At 35.8% G+C, this 15,408-nt stretch overlaps 1 protein-coding gene across 1 annotated transcript in view; it reads right to left on the minus strand.

Moving 5' to 3' along the window:
* LOC114638523 (solute carrier organic anion transporter family member 6A1-like) overlaps positions 1-15,408 on the minus strand; it is an 89,093-nt gene that overhangs the window by 7,083 nt on the left and 66,602 nt on the right. The window contains exons 10-12 of the mRNA XM_028787039.1: positions 13,561-13,748; positions 5,342-5,406; positions 3,392-3,529 (exon numbers count right to left, since the gene is read on the minus strand). Coding sequence (XP_028642872.1) covers positions 3,392-3,529; positions 5,342-5,406; positions 13,561-13,748 — 391 coding nt within the window. The remainder of the gene's footprint in view (positions 1-3,391; positions 3,530-5,341; positions 5,407-13,560; positions 13,749-15,408) is intronic.

Genomic DNA, 15,408 nt, shown 5'->3' on the forward strand with positions numbered 1-15,408 from the left:
GTGAAACTTTTAGATGGTGATCAATAACCCATATAGCTTTTCTTCACTATCTCATATTCCTATTGCTTTGTGTTTCTTGACTGGATAATTTGAAATGACTTTCCTTGTGGTTTACTAGATACTTTTTGTTCATGTGTAAGCCAGTCAATGAAATTATAATTTATTACATCAGCTCCTGTGTTGTTAGCTTCAAATTTCTAATTTGTTCTTATTTCCCAATTTTTTTTATTTCTGCTGAATTTAAGTTCTTTTTCATATTCTCTTTTCTGATTGCATTCTCTTGTTTGTGTCTATACAGTAGACATATCCCAAGAAGTATATTCCAAAGTGTACACAGCACTAATTGCACACATTAACACAAACATACAGCATTACTTTCCGTTTCCACATGCTGATATCAATTCAATTAAATCCCATTCACTATTATTCATATCTTTTATGCACACATATTTTATCAAATTTAAGAATTCATCTTATGTGTGGTCCATCATTCTTGAACTCTTAGATAAAATATCTAAATTAGCATAATTATTTTTCCTTCTTTCTTAGCAGATATGTTGTCAGTTTGATCCAATATTTTTCATGAAGGTCTTATGGTTATTTGCATTTTATTTAAAAGAAGCATTCAGTGATATCTCTCAACCATACCCAGACATCAATCATCTCATGCTTTTGAGAGATTTTTAATAACTAAATATGTGAAAATATATCTCTTATCTTGCCCAAAATGAGGAAACTTTCAAGTTTATTCTTTAGAGAGACCATAGTGTTTTGATGATATTATTGGCAACTTGCCATACTTTGGATTTTATTTTTGTGAAGAGACACTATGAGCATGGCAACTCCTATAAAGGAAAATTTTAATTTGGCCTGCTTATATTTTCATGATTTTCAATCCTGCTTAGATTAGTCCATGATTATCATGGTGGGAAGCATGGCAGCATGCATGCAGAGATGGTGATAGAGAGAGAGCTGAGTGTTGTACATCTTGATCCACAGGCAGAAGAAGGAAACTCTGTGCTACACTGGGCATAGCTTGAGCATAGAAGACCTTAAAGCCCACCTCCACAGTGGTATACAGCAATGTCACACCTACTTCAACAAGGCCACACTTACTAATAGTGTTACTTTCTATGGGTCAAGCATTCAGACACATGGGTCTATGGGGACCATACCACTACATTTCAATTCTTCGCCGCAATGAGTTTGTAATTGGATTGTAATGCAAAATATGTTTAGTCCAAATTCTTAAGTCTCTATTGTCTATCACAGACTCAACATTGTTTAAAATCCAAAGCTCCAAGTATCTTCTGAAATTCATGTAACCTCTTAACAGTAATCCATTGTAACATGAAAATCAAAAGGCAGATCACATACTCCCAACATGGAACAGGATATATATTACTGTTTCAAAAGGTAGGGAATGGAACACAGTCAGAAAATACTGAACAAAAGCAAGCCAAAACAAAAGAAAACAAGACAAAAACAAACAAACAAACAAACAAAAACCTAACTTGACAAATTCTGAATTCTGCATCTCTGTGTCTGATTTCAAAGTGCTATTCAAATCTCCATCTCTTTCAGTTTTGTTGCTTGTAACACAGATCTATCTGTTGGGCTAATTTCATTCCCTGTGTTTAGCTATCTGACAGGGATCCAATGGATCTGGCATCTCTAACATTTTGGAGTCCCCAAGACAATCCAAGCTTCACTTTCACAGCTTCACTCAATAGCTTCTCTAGGTCTCCATGCAGGAAAGTCCTTGACACAGTCCTTGTGACAGCAACTCTCCTTAGTCAGAGAGGAAGGTTCCTTAACCTCTTTCTTTTATCATTTCTTCTAAAGACAGAACCACATGTCCAAAGATGCCAAGTTCTCCTGTTAGATGGAGCTGCAACATGGCCCAATAATTCAATTATATCTTCACTAGCTTTCTGTTTTTGATGGTTTCCTTCATTGTCTAAACTCAATTGTTCTGGAACTCCATCTGTAGTCTATGCCGACTATGAACTTGTTTGACTCCTGAGTGCTGCGATTAAAGGCATGTGCCTCCATGCCTAGACCTAAACTGTTCTTTAATTCCTTTTCACAAGATGGAATCTTGCCTTGGTGGAATTTTGCCGTGATGTCACAAATCCCTTTATTCCACTTAATGTCTTTAATATGTCTATCTGTTTGAACATGGGACTTAGTTCCTTTGTACATCTTGGTGCCCATTTTCTCCATGAAACATTCGTTTTGTAATTTTCCTTGTTCCTTTTCATCAAACCTTTCTTCATACAAGTGAACCACAGGACAGTCTACCCTAGGCTGTTTGAGACGTTGTTTGCCAATGAAATTAATCCAAACCTCTTCTCTTTAGCCTCAGGGAGACTATTCAGACAAGGGCAAGAGCAGCCACATTCTGTACCCTAATATCATAAGAATGATCTCTAGGCAACAAACTAAAATCCTTCTCCTCTGAAATTTCTTGAGCCTAGCACCCACAGTTCAAGTCACCCACAGCACCAGTGTCTTCTATGTTCTTACTAGTATGACCCAATTAAAACACATTCCACTGCTTTCCTAACCCAATGACCGAAACCCACATTCCTCCAAATCAAATTATGGTCAGGTCTATCATAGCAGAACTCCATTCTCTGGTGCCAACATCTATCTTAGGATGTTACTGGTGGGAAGAGACACCACATAAACTCTTATAAAAACTGGGACTTGCCTATGGTAAAAGAGGTTTAGTTGATTACTGTAATGGTGAGAGGCATGCTGGAGTGCAAGCAGACATGGGAATGGAAAAGAAATTGAGAGTTCTACATATTAATTGGCATATATCGAGTCGATCTATGCTACAGTAGGCAAACAGACTGAGTATAGGAGAAATAAATATTAACTCCACAATAACATACTTTCTCTAAAAGTTCTGCCCCTACTTCAAAAGGCCATACCTCCTAGCAGTGTAACTCCCTATGGGCGAAACATTCAAACAGATGAATATGTGTGGAGGGTGAGGGCGTGATACCTATTCAATTAACCACACAGCTATTATAGTTTTTATTCAAATTTATCAAATATTTAAATCTGTTACCCTCAAAAACCTTATCAGGAAAATTTAATTTGGCTGCAGAAATATACAGAATAGTTATTAACACATTGAAATTTTATTTCCTAAAGTATAATGCAGAAATCTAGAATGCATTTAACAAGAAAATTAAACATCTAAATAAATTATGTAATACAAGTTTATATAATACTTCCTACCAAATTATGTAAGTCTTTATCAAAATAATTATTCATAGTAATTACCTTGGTATAACAATTGAAAATTCCAAAATCACTTTTATTTAATAAAGTGATTATTTTAATCACCTTTATTTATACAATTCATATAACTTACATATTATCTGAAATGTGTAGACCAAATTTTCCTTATCAAAGATCCAACAATGTACTTTCTTTCCACATTCATTAATGTCCCAGAAATGACAAGTGAAATCTGATGCTGCTTCAATAAGTAGTGGTCCAGGGAGAGATACTATAAAATAGTCAATGATTAGAAGTACTTCATTAAAAACAAACAAACAAACAAACAAAAAACAGGATAAGAAAAATTTCTTCTCAAAGCTCTCACGTGCACACACACACACACACACACACACACGGGATCAATGTGCTGCTATCAAATAAAATACATTTTTTATTCATATCTTTTATTTTAGCTTAGCTTAAAACCTAGTGAGATTTCATAAATCTTCTATCATTCTTAGTTTTGATGGACTCATACTCTATTTCCCCTCCCTTCATCTCATCCCCATCCTCTTAAAAGCACAGCACCCAGTATGTCCCTCTGGGGTTTCCTATCATATGAGTTTTATCATTCTTGTTTATATACTTTTACTCGTGCTGCAAGATCACTGTTGCCCATGTAACTTCCTGAAGACTTCATTTGCTCTAAGGCTTCCTGTGATCCTTCTTTTTTGGTCTATTATTTCACGCCCTACCCAAACCCATCTGTTCCCTCTATTTTCCCTTTCTACTTACATCTCACTTATATTCTGACATCCCTCCTCTTCAAATTCATCCTATCAAGCAATGGGACATTTATACTTTCAACATATACTTTGGATTAAACCTACAAATGATCAGAAACTAGGGTCCACATATGAAAATAAATATTTAGAGTTATATTATATTGTTGGACATGAGTAGCCTCACTCAATATAATTGCTTTTGGTTATATCCATTTCCTGCAAGTTTCTCAATGTCACATTTTCATTACTGGTAAGCAAAGTTATACTGTGCATATGTATGCATTCTCAGGGTCCATTCATCAGCTGATGACCACCAAAGTTGTCTCCATTCCTAGCTGTAATGCAATATAAAATCAATGAGCATGTATATCCTAGTATCTTTGTAATAAGATATCAATTCCTTTGGTTATATGCCCAGGAATGGTATAATAACTTTTGTGATAAGAATTATTTCTGAGTTTAAATAGATGTGTCCCATAATCGTAAATAATACTCTTCATGAAGACATGTAATACGTAAGTGAAAATATCAGTGTAAAACAGAACTTATCTTTTTGTTGGTTATTGGTCAGCAAGGCTGTAGAGGCACTTGGAACAATATAGTTTAAGGCCAGTAATTATAGTTCCACCCCATCTAGACGATAACACCTGATAACTGAAAGCACCATATGCTTTGGTCACAGGACACAGAAAAAACAATCCTGAAATCTCCCTGCTGACTAGCATTCAGAAAGGTGGGTGAGCTATGCAGGCTGATGAACAATAGTAGGATATTATCTGTGGCTAGACCCAACTACAGTACAAAGCTTTCAGGTAGGTAGTGCCTATCGTATAATAGTGGCAAGACTGTTTATCTGGACAATCAAGCCCTTTCTTTTTAAAATGGAGAACTAATCTGCAGGAAGAAATTTGAGTAGTACTATAATTATGGTCAAAATCCATGATTAGGGAAAATAGTTCACAGAACAGATTTCTTATGGGAATCCACAAACGTACAGCAACAAATATAATATTACTTTGAATATGTGGATATGTTATATAATCTATGAGTGCAATTTGTGTGATGAAGATACTTCAGTTCCAAATAAAGGCTTCAGCTAACACAATATAATTGATGCCTATTTTGTTTAATTGGATGGCTTTTATTTTAGCCAATTTCTCTCTATATTTACTTAGCTCCTAAATATTTCAGAGCAACCTCATATTCATTTTTGTGTCACTTTACATTATGATTTATCATGAAGTTTAAATATACATGAAGATTTAAATACCAAAGATAAACAATTTTGTACATTGTATATAGTCGAAAACACATACCAATTAATCTCGACATTGTAAAGGTCAAACCCATGCCCATTGAATTCCAACTCGCAGGTACGCTTCTGAAAATAAACAGCAATAATATTACCTATGAGTCACACATGCCAGGTTTATGTTTTTAAATGTAAATATTATACATAATTTATACCACAAACATTTAGCTGGCTGACAAAAGTTCAATTTGGCATATGAACACTGTATATCTATTCATTTACCGATTATTTAACATGATGACTAAAAACTCAAACCCAGTAATTCTTTCTTTGGGAAAGAACTTTATGGATCAAATCTGTCTGAACCACATTTTTTTCTGAAATAACTCAGTGCTATCTACCAGTTTGCTGTCCCACCAACAATGGAGGAGTGTTCCTCTTTCTCCACATCCTCGCCAGCCTCTACTATCACCTGAGTTTTTGATCTTAGCCATTCTTGCTGGTGTGAGGTGGAATCTCAGAGTTGTTTTGATTTGCATTTCCCTGATGACTAAGGATGTTGAGCATTTCATAAGGTGCTTCTTGGCCATTTGAGTTTCCTCAGTTGACAGTTCTATGTTTAGCTCTGTACCTCATCTTTAATAGGGTTATTGGGTTTTCTGGAGTCTAATTTCTTGAGTTCTTTGTATATATTGGATACTACCTCTCTATAGGAGTAGGATTAGTAAAGATCTTTTCCCAATCAGTTGGTTGCCATTTCGTCCTATTGACAGTTTACTTTGCCTTACAGAAGCTTTGCTATTTTATGAGGTCTCATTTGTCAATTCTTGATCTTAGAACATAAGCCATTGGTGTTCTGTTGTAGAACTTTTCCCCTGTGCCTAGATATTCGAGGGTCTTCCCCACCTTCTCTTCTATTAGTTTCAGTGTATCCAGTTTTATGTTAAGGTCCTTTATCAATCTGGACTTGAGCATTGTACAAGGGGATAAGAATGGATAGATTTACATTCTTCCACATGCTGACCTCCAGTTGAACCAGCACCATTTGCTGAAAATGCTGTCCTTTTTCCATTGGATGGTTTTAGCTCTTTTGTCAAAGATCAAGTGAAGATAGGTGTTTGGATTCATTTCTGGATCTTCATTCTATTCCATTGATCTTCCTGCCTGTCTCTGTACCAATAGCATGCAGTTTTTATCACTATTGCTCTGTAGAACAGTTTGAGGTCAGAGATGGTGATTCCTCCGGAAGTTCTTTTATTGTTGAAAATAGTTCCTGCTATCTTGGGTTTTTGTTATTCCAAATGAATTTGCAAATTACTTTATCTCTATGAAGAATTGATTTGGAATTTTGATGGGGATTGTATTGAATGTGTAGATTGCTTTTGGCAAGATGGCCCTTTTTACTAAATTAATCCTGCCAAACCATGAGCATGAGAAATCTTTCCATCTTCTGAGATCTTCTTTGACTTCTTTCCTCAGAGACTTAAAGTTCTTGTCATAAAGATCTTTCACTTGCTTGGTTAGATTCACTCCAAGTTATTTTATACTATTTGTGGCTATTGTGAAGGGTGTCACTTCCATAATTTCTTTCTCAGTCTGTTTATCTTTCAAGTAGACAAAGGCTACTGATTTGTTTGAGTTGATTTTATATCCATCCACTTTGCTTAAGTTGTTTATCAGGTTTAGGGGTTCTCTGGTGGAAGTTTTAAGGTCACTTAAGTATGCTATCATATCATCTGCTAATATTGAAATTTTGACTTCTTCCTTTCCTATTTGTATCCCTTTGACTTCTTTTTGTTGTCTAATTGCTCTGGCTAGGACTTCCAGTACTATATTGAATAGGTAGGGAGAGAGTGGGCAGCCTTGTCTAGTCCATGATCTTAGTGGGATTGCTTCAAGTTTCTCTCCATTTAGCTTGATGCTGGCTACTGGTTTGCTGTATATTGCTTTTACTATGTTTAGTTATGGGCATTGAATTCCCGATCTTTCCACGACTTTTATCATGAAGAGATGTTGAATTTCATCAAATGCTTTCTCAAAATCTAGTGTGATGATCATGTGTTTTTTTTTCCTTTGAGTTTGTTTATACAGTGGATTACATTGATGGATTTCTGAATATTGAACCTTCTCTGCATTTCTGGGATAAATCCTACTTGATCATGATGGATGCTTTTTTTTTTTATGTGTTTTTGGATTTAGTTTGCCAGAATTTTATTGAGTAGTTTTGCATCGATATTCACAATGGAGATTGGTCTGAAGTTCTCTTTCTTTGTTGGATCTTTGTGAGGTTTAGGTATGAGTGTGATTGTAGATTCATAGAACAAATTGGATAGTGTTCCTTCTATTTCCATTTTGTGGAATAGTTTGAAGAGAATTGGTATTAGGTCTTCCTTGAAGGTCTGATAGAATTCTGCACTAAAACCATCTGGTTCTGGGCTTTTCTTGGTGGGGAGATTTTTAATGGCTGCTGCTATTTCTTTAGGGGTTATAGGACTGTTTAGATGGCTTATTTGCTCCTGATTGAATTTTGGTACCTAGTATCTGTCTAGAAAATTGTCCATTTCATCAAGATTTTTCCAGTTTTGTTGAGTATAGGCCGTTGTAGTAGGATCTGCTGGTTTTTTTTAAATTTCCTCAGTTTCTGTTATGTCTCCCTTTTCAGTTCTGATTTTATTAATTTGGGTACTCTCTCTGTGCCCTCTGGTTTGTCTGGCTAAGGGTTTGTCTATCTTGTTGATTTTCTCAAAGAACCAGCTCCTGGTTTTATTCATTCTTTGGATAGTTCTTTTTGTTTCTATTTGGTTGATTTCAGCCCTGAGTTTGATTATTTCCTGCCATCTACTCCTTTTGGGTGTATTTGGTTCTTTTTGTTCTAAAGCTTTCAGGTGTGCTGTCAAGTTGTTAGTGTATGCTCTCTCCAGTTTCTTTTTGTAGGCACTTAGAGCTATGAGTTTTCCTCTTATCACTGCTTTCATAGAGTCCCACAAGTTTTGGTATGTTGTTTTCTCATTTTCATTCAATTCTACAAAATCTTTAATTTCTTTCTTTATTTCTTCCTTGATCAAGTCTTCACTGAGTAGAGAGTTGTTCAGTTTCCACATGTATATGGGCTTTCCATTGTTTTTGTCATTATTAAAGACCACCCTTAATTCATGGTGATTTGATAGGAAGCAAGGGATTATTTCAATCTTTTTGTATCTGTTGAAGCCTGTTTTGTGACCAATTATATGGTCTACTTTGGAGAAGGTACCATGAGGTGCTGAGAAAAAGGTATCTTCTTTTGTTTCAGGATGAAATGTTCTATAGATATCAGTTAAATCCATTTTGGCTCATAACTTCTATTAGTTTCATTGTCTCTCTGTTTAGTTTCTGTTTCCATGATCTGTCGATTTCTGAGAGTGCGGTGTTGAAATCCCCCACTATTATTGTGTGAGGTGCAATGTGTGTTTTGAGCTTTAGTAAAGTTTCTTTTATGTATGTGGGTGTCCTTTCATTTGGAGCATAGATGTTAAGAATTGAGAGTTCATCTTGGTAGATTTTTCCTTTGATGAGTATGAAGTGTCCTTCCTTATCTTTTTTGATTACTTTTGGTTGGAAATCAATTTTATTTGATATTAGAATGGCTACTCCAGCTTGTTTCTTCGAATCATTTGCTTGGAAGGTTATTTTCCATCCTTTTACTCTGAGGCAGTGTCTGTCTTTTTCACTGAGGTATACTTCCTGTATAATACAAAATTCTGAGTCCTGTTTATGTATCCAGTCTGATAGTCTATGTCTTTTATTGGAGAATTGAGTCCATTGATGTTAATAGATATTAAAGAAAAATGACTGTTGCTTCATGTTATTTTTGTTGTTAAAGGTGGAATTATTTTTGTGTAACTATCTTCTTTTGGGGTTGTTGGAAGATTACTTCCTTGCTTTTCGTAGGTTGTAGTTTCCCTCTTTGTCTTGAAGTTTTCCATCAATTATCCTTTGAAGTCCTGGATTTTGGGGAAGATAGTGTTTAAATTTGGTTTTGTCATGAAATATCTTGGTTTCTCCATCTATGGTAATTGAGAGTTTTGCTGGGTATAGTACTCTGGGCTGGCATTAATGTTCACTTAGGGTCTGTACAATATCAGTCCAGTATCTTCTGGCTTTTATAGTCTCTGCTGAGAAGTCTGGTGTAATTCTTATAGGTCTGCCTTTATATGTTACTTGACCTTTTTCCCTTACTGCTTTTAGCATTTTTTCTTTGTTTTGTACATTTGATGTTTTGATTATTATGTGATGGGAGGAATTTCTTTTCTGGTCTAGTCTATTTGAAGTTCTGTAGGCTTCTTGTATATTCATGGACATCTCTGTCTTTAGGTTAGGGAAGGTTTCCTCTATAATTTTGTTGAAAATATTTACTGGCTGTTTAAGTTGGGAATATTCACCCTCATCTATACCTATTATCCTAGGTTTGTTCTTCTCATTGTGTCCTGGATTTCCTGGATATTTTTGGTTAGGAGTTTGCATTTTGCATTTTTCTTTGACAGTTTTGTCAATGTTTTCCATGGTATCTTCTGCACATGAGACTTTTTCTTCTATCTCTTGTATTCTGTTGGTGATGCTTGAGTCTATGATTCCTAATTTCTTTCTTAGGTTTTATATTTCCAAGGAATTCTCCGTTTGTGATTTCTTTATTGTTTCTACTTCCATTTTTAGATCCTGGATGGTTTTGTTCAATTCCTTCACCTGTTTGGCTGTGTTTTCTTGCAATTCTTTAAGGGATTTTTGTGTTTCCTCTTTAAGAACTTCTACCTGTTTACCTGTGTTCTCCTCTACTTCTTCAAGGGAGTTATTTATGTCCTTCTTAAAGTCCTCTATCATCATCATAAGAAGTTATTTTAAATCTGAGTCTTGCTTTTCCGGTGTGATGGGGTGTCCAGGGCTTGCTATGGTGGGAGAACTATGTTCTAATGATGCCAAGTAACTTTGGCTTCTGTTTCTTACATTCTTGTGCTTGCCTTTCACCATCTGGTTAACTCTAGTGCTATGTGCACTCACTGTCTCTGACTGGAGCCTGTCTTTCCAGTTATCTTGCTTGTGTCAGAACTCTTCAGGGTCCAGATGTCTCTGTGATCCTGTAATCCTGAGCTTCTGCTGCTCTGAGTGCAGTGGCTCCTCTAGGATGTCTTAGGATATGGTGTCTTCATGGGAGCAGACCAGCGAGGTGTCTGCTCCAGCCACAACGACCAAGCAAGGGGCGGAAGAGGAGTGGTATTCCACAGGGCGGGGTTTGGGTACCTGATGGGTCCTGAGTGTCCTCTGCTCCCAGTTGTAGCTCTGGGGCATAGGGTAGTGGGAGAGCATTGTTATCCTCTGCTCTGAGTGCAGTGGCTCCTCTAGGATGTCTCAGGATATGGTGTCTTAATGAGAGCAGACCAGAGAGATGTCTGCCTCAGCCACAAAGACCAAGCAACCTTGCTGAACTTTTACCAGCTGTGGTAGTTCTCTGGTAGAATTTTGGGGGTTCACATATTTATACTATCATACCATCAGCAAAGAGTAATAATTTAACTTTTTTTGCCAATTTGTAGCCCATTTATCTCCTGTTCTTGTCACACTGCTCTAGCTAAAACTTCAAGTACTATATATTGAATAGGTATGTGGAGAGTCCAAATGGATCAAGGACCGCAACATAAAATCAGGCTACACTGAATCTAATAGAAGAGAAAGTGGGGGAAAGCCTTGAGCTCATTGGCAAGAGGGAAATTTCCTAAACAGAATGCCAGTGGCTTAGGATATAAGATCAAGAATTGATAAATTGGACTACATGAAACAGAAAAGTTCCTATAAGTCAAAAGATAGTCAATAGAATAAATACACAACCTACAGACTGGGAAAAATCTTTACTTAGCCCACATCAAATAGAGGACTAATATCCAAAATATATAAAGAATTCTCAAAGGTAACCTCCAATAAACCAAACAATCCGATCAAAAATTAGGGTATAGAGCCAAGCAAGAGAACTCACAACAGATGAATCTTGAATGGCAAAGAAGCACTTAAAGCAGTGTTCAAAGTTCTCAGTCATCAGGGGAATACAAATCAAAAGTGCCTTGAGATTCTACCATTCACCAATCTTAATGGCTAAGATGGAAAATTCAGGTGACAACACATGTTGGAGAGGATGTGGAGAAATAGAACACTCCTCCATTGCTCATGGGATTGTAAACTGGTACAACCATTCTGGAAATCAATCTGGAAGTTCCTCAGAAATTGTAAATAGATCTACCTGAAGACTCAGCAATATCACTGTCAGGCATATACCCAAAATATGCCCCAAATGGGCACAGGCTCCACTATCTTTCTAGAGAACTTATCTGTGATAGCAGGAAGCTGGAAACAACCCAGATCTCCTACAACTGAAGAAATGATTTAAAAAAAATGTGGTTCATTTACACAATGAAATACTACTCAGTTATTAAGAATGAGGATATCATGAGTTTTGCAGGCAAATGGATGGAACTAGAAAATACCAACCTGAGTGAGGTAACCAAGACCCAAAAGGACATGCATGATACATTATTCATTAGTAAATGGATATTAGCCAAAAAAGTACAGAATTCCTAGGATACAATCCACAGAATTCAAGAAGGTTAACAAACAAAAGGCCCCAAGTGAGAACGTTTCAGTCCTACCTGGAATAGAGAAGAAAAGAATCACAGGAGGCAGAGGGAGTGGTGTACCCGAGTAGGAGAGAGTAGGGATAGGAGAAAAGAGTAACAAAATCAGTTATGTGTGTGTGTGTGTGGGGGGGTCATAGGAAGAAGTCCTAACGACCAGCAAGATGAAGAAAAATCCACAACCTAGGGGTGGGTACCCTCTAGAATGTATCAGAAACCTGGGAGGTGACAGATTCTCAGGACTTAAAGGGAAGGACCTTAGATGAAATGCCAACAGTGGGGAGAGGGAACTTGTAGAGTACACCTCCAAGAGAAAGACTGGGCATCATGTGAGGGATGGGGCTGCCATCCCACTGTCAAAAACTCTTTCCCAGAGTTGTTCCTTTCTGAATGAACTTCAGAACAAAAATGGAGAACAACCTGAGGAAAACAAGGTCCAGTGACAAGCCCTAATTGAGAGCCAGCTCAGGGGGAGGCACCAAAACCTGACTCTATTACTGAGGCTATGATATACCTACAAACAGGGGCCTATCATGACAGCCCTCCGAAAGGCCCAACAAGAAGCTGAAAGAGTCAGATGCACATATTTATACCCAACCAGTGAAAAGACGCTGGTGACACCTGTGGTTGAATTTGGAAAAGGCTGGAAGAAGCTGAGGAGGAGAGTGACCCCATAGGTATACTAGCAGTCTCAACTAACCAGGACCCCTTAGATCTCTCAGATGCTGAGCCACCAACCAGGCAGCATAAATGAGCTTGTATAAGGCCCTCAGCACTTATAAAGCCAAGCCTTGCGTCCTCTGGCCTCAGTTGGAGAAGAAGTGCCTAACCCTGAAGAGACTTGAGGCCCCAGGTTAAGAGGATGGGTTGGGGTTGGGCAACTTCTTAGAGACATGGGGGAGAATGAGTAGAATGAGATATTATTGGAAAAGGGACTGGGACAGGGCAATGACTCAACTATAAAAAGTAAAACTTATAAAGAGAAAGGAAAAACAAAAACTCAGCACCTCGACTATTGCTTTCATTATTGATTTCCTTGAACTAAAATTAAACATTATCCAAAATGCCTAATTTATAAAATTCAACATTTTATTCATGATTAATAGTTTCATAATTCATGTCTCTATCTTTCACAATTTTAAATATAAAAAGAATGTATACTGAGTTGAGCAAAGCTAGATGAAACGTAGCACACAAACCTTCATGTGTAAATGTATACTTATCCTCCTTTAGTTCCTCATTCTCAGTTCGACCATTCTCAGAATCTATTAACTTTATCAACCTAATTAACTTTTAATGATGCTAACATTTATACAATTAATTAAAACTACATATCTCTGAATGATCCTTCTCATTCAGTTAGAAAGTAATATATTTAATTTCAAAACTGGTTGCATTTTAAATTAAAGTGAGAATTAATGTACCATCTATTCACGTTACAGAAAAATACCAAGTAAAATACGTAAAAGGAAAAATTATACTTATACTTAAATTTTCACAATATAAATATTTTCTACTTATAGTTGCTAAAATAAAACATGGGAAATCATTTGCTGCAATAATTTGACCTCTTTCTAAATGTGTCATTATTATGTGCTAACTTCTCAAACTATAAAAATTACATACTTACTGTAAGATAATCAAGATGGCAGGTACAACACTTAAATTACAAAAAACGGTTGCAGAAACGTAAAAGGCAAAAAACAAAGGCATTGTAAGACATTTGGTATCACATGTTCCAGAAACAGCATCAATATAGTGACCTTCATCATCAGTAGATGTCAATCCTTCTTTAATGCAAGAACAATTGTAGTATGTCTATTAATAATGAAAATAAAAATAGTACCTCAGAAATAGCCAGCATATAATAGCCTAATTATTATGAGATTAAAAATTAAACATTCAAGAGACCATTTCCCAGGATTTTGTTTCCTATAGCTTTTATACTTTTTTATTTGGTGATATTAAAATACAATCATCTAATTTACCCTTCCTTTCCTCTTCTCAAAGCCTTCTTTTATTCCTATTTCAAATTAGTAGCCTCTTTCATTGTTTTATACACTATTATCAACACAGATGTATATATGTATATATATATATACACACATATAGAAACATATGTAAATCTCTTTCTCTCTCTCTCTCTCTCTCTCTCTCTCACACACACACACACACACACACACACACACACACACACACACATATATATATATATATATATATATATATATATATATATATAATAAAATGCAACTTGCTCAGTTTGCTCAGTCTGCATATTACTTGTATGTACACTTTTAGGACTGACCACTTGGTATTGGATAACCATTTTGGTGTTCTCTTCGTGAAGAAGAGTATTTCTCTTGTTCTCAGTATTCCTTTAAGAAGATTTTAGTACATAACTGGAACTCACAGAGGTCTGTCTGCCTCTGCAAACAGACTACTGGAATTAAGGCATGTGCCATCACGCTGAGCTTAGATGCCTACTTTCAATGAACATTCTCATGCTAAACCTGCTCTACATTACTTATATATTGAAAATTAGTTGAAAAATATGAGATATTTTACTTGCCAGTAAAATATATGTAGGTGTTTGTGGGTATGTAACTGTAAATAAGGCATAATTCTAAAAATTTTATGAAAATTAATTAATTATGAAAGTCTCATTAATCTTGGATGTAAATATACATTAAAGGCAATTAAAAGTAATATAATATTTGATTTGATTGATTTATCTGAGATATAAAATATGGACAATAATCTGAATATGAAAGATTGTGTAATTATGTTAAACTTTTTTGTGTATAATCATAAACAGAATAGACTTTACTAAGGATTGTAGACCATTGTATCAGAGATCAAATTTTGTAAGAGCATTGAAAAGTAACTGTAATACAATCATTGGTGAGGAACACACACACACAAGCATACATGAATGCAAGCATGCATACATACATGCAAGCACACACACATGCACACATGCACACCCACATACACACACATACACACACACACACAATACCTATAGGCCTTCTAATCCTTAGTGAAAAAGAGCAGTCATTGAGATTCTCCCAATAAAATAAACAAATAAACAAACAAATGGGACATATATATTTGGTGAAGAATTCTACAAAACTTTCAAGAGTCAACACCCAAACTCCTCAAATTATTGCAGAGAATAGAAATGGAAGGAACTTAGACCAATTCATTTTATTGAGTCTAGAGTTACCCTGATACCAAAAGCCAAATAAAGACTCAAGAAAGTAAGAAAATGAGACATTAATTTTCCTTATGAAGATACACATAAAAGTACTCAAACTAAATTCAAGAACATATTAAAATGATCAAATATCATGATCAACTAGCCTTCATCCAAGAGAGGTAAGTATGGTTGGACACATGAAAATTAGCAAATGTAATCAACATGTAAAGAAAATAAAAGAAATTTACACAAGGTCATCTCATTAGATGCCTAAAA

This window comes from Grammomys surdaster, unplaced genomic scaffold (genome assembly GCF_004785775.1).
Source record: "Grammomys surdaster isolate TR1022 unplaced genomic scaffold, NIH_TR_1.0 125604, whole genome shotgun sequence".
NCBI lineage: Eukaryota > Metazoa > Chordata > Mammalia > Rodentia > Muridae > Grammomys > Grammomys surdaster.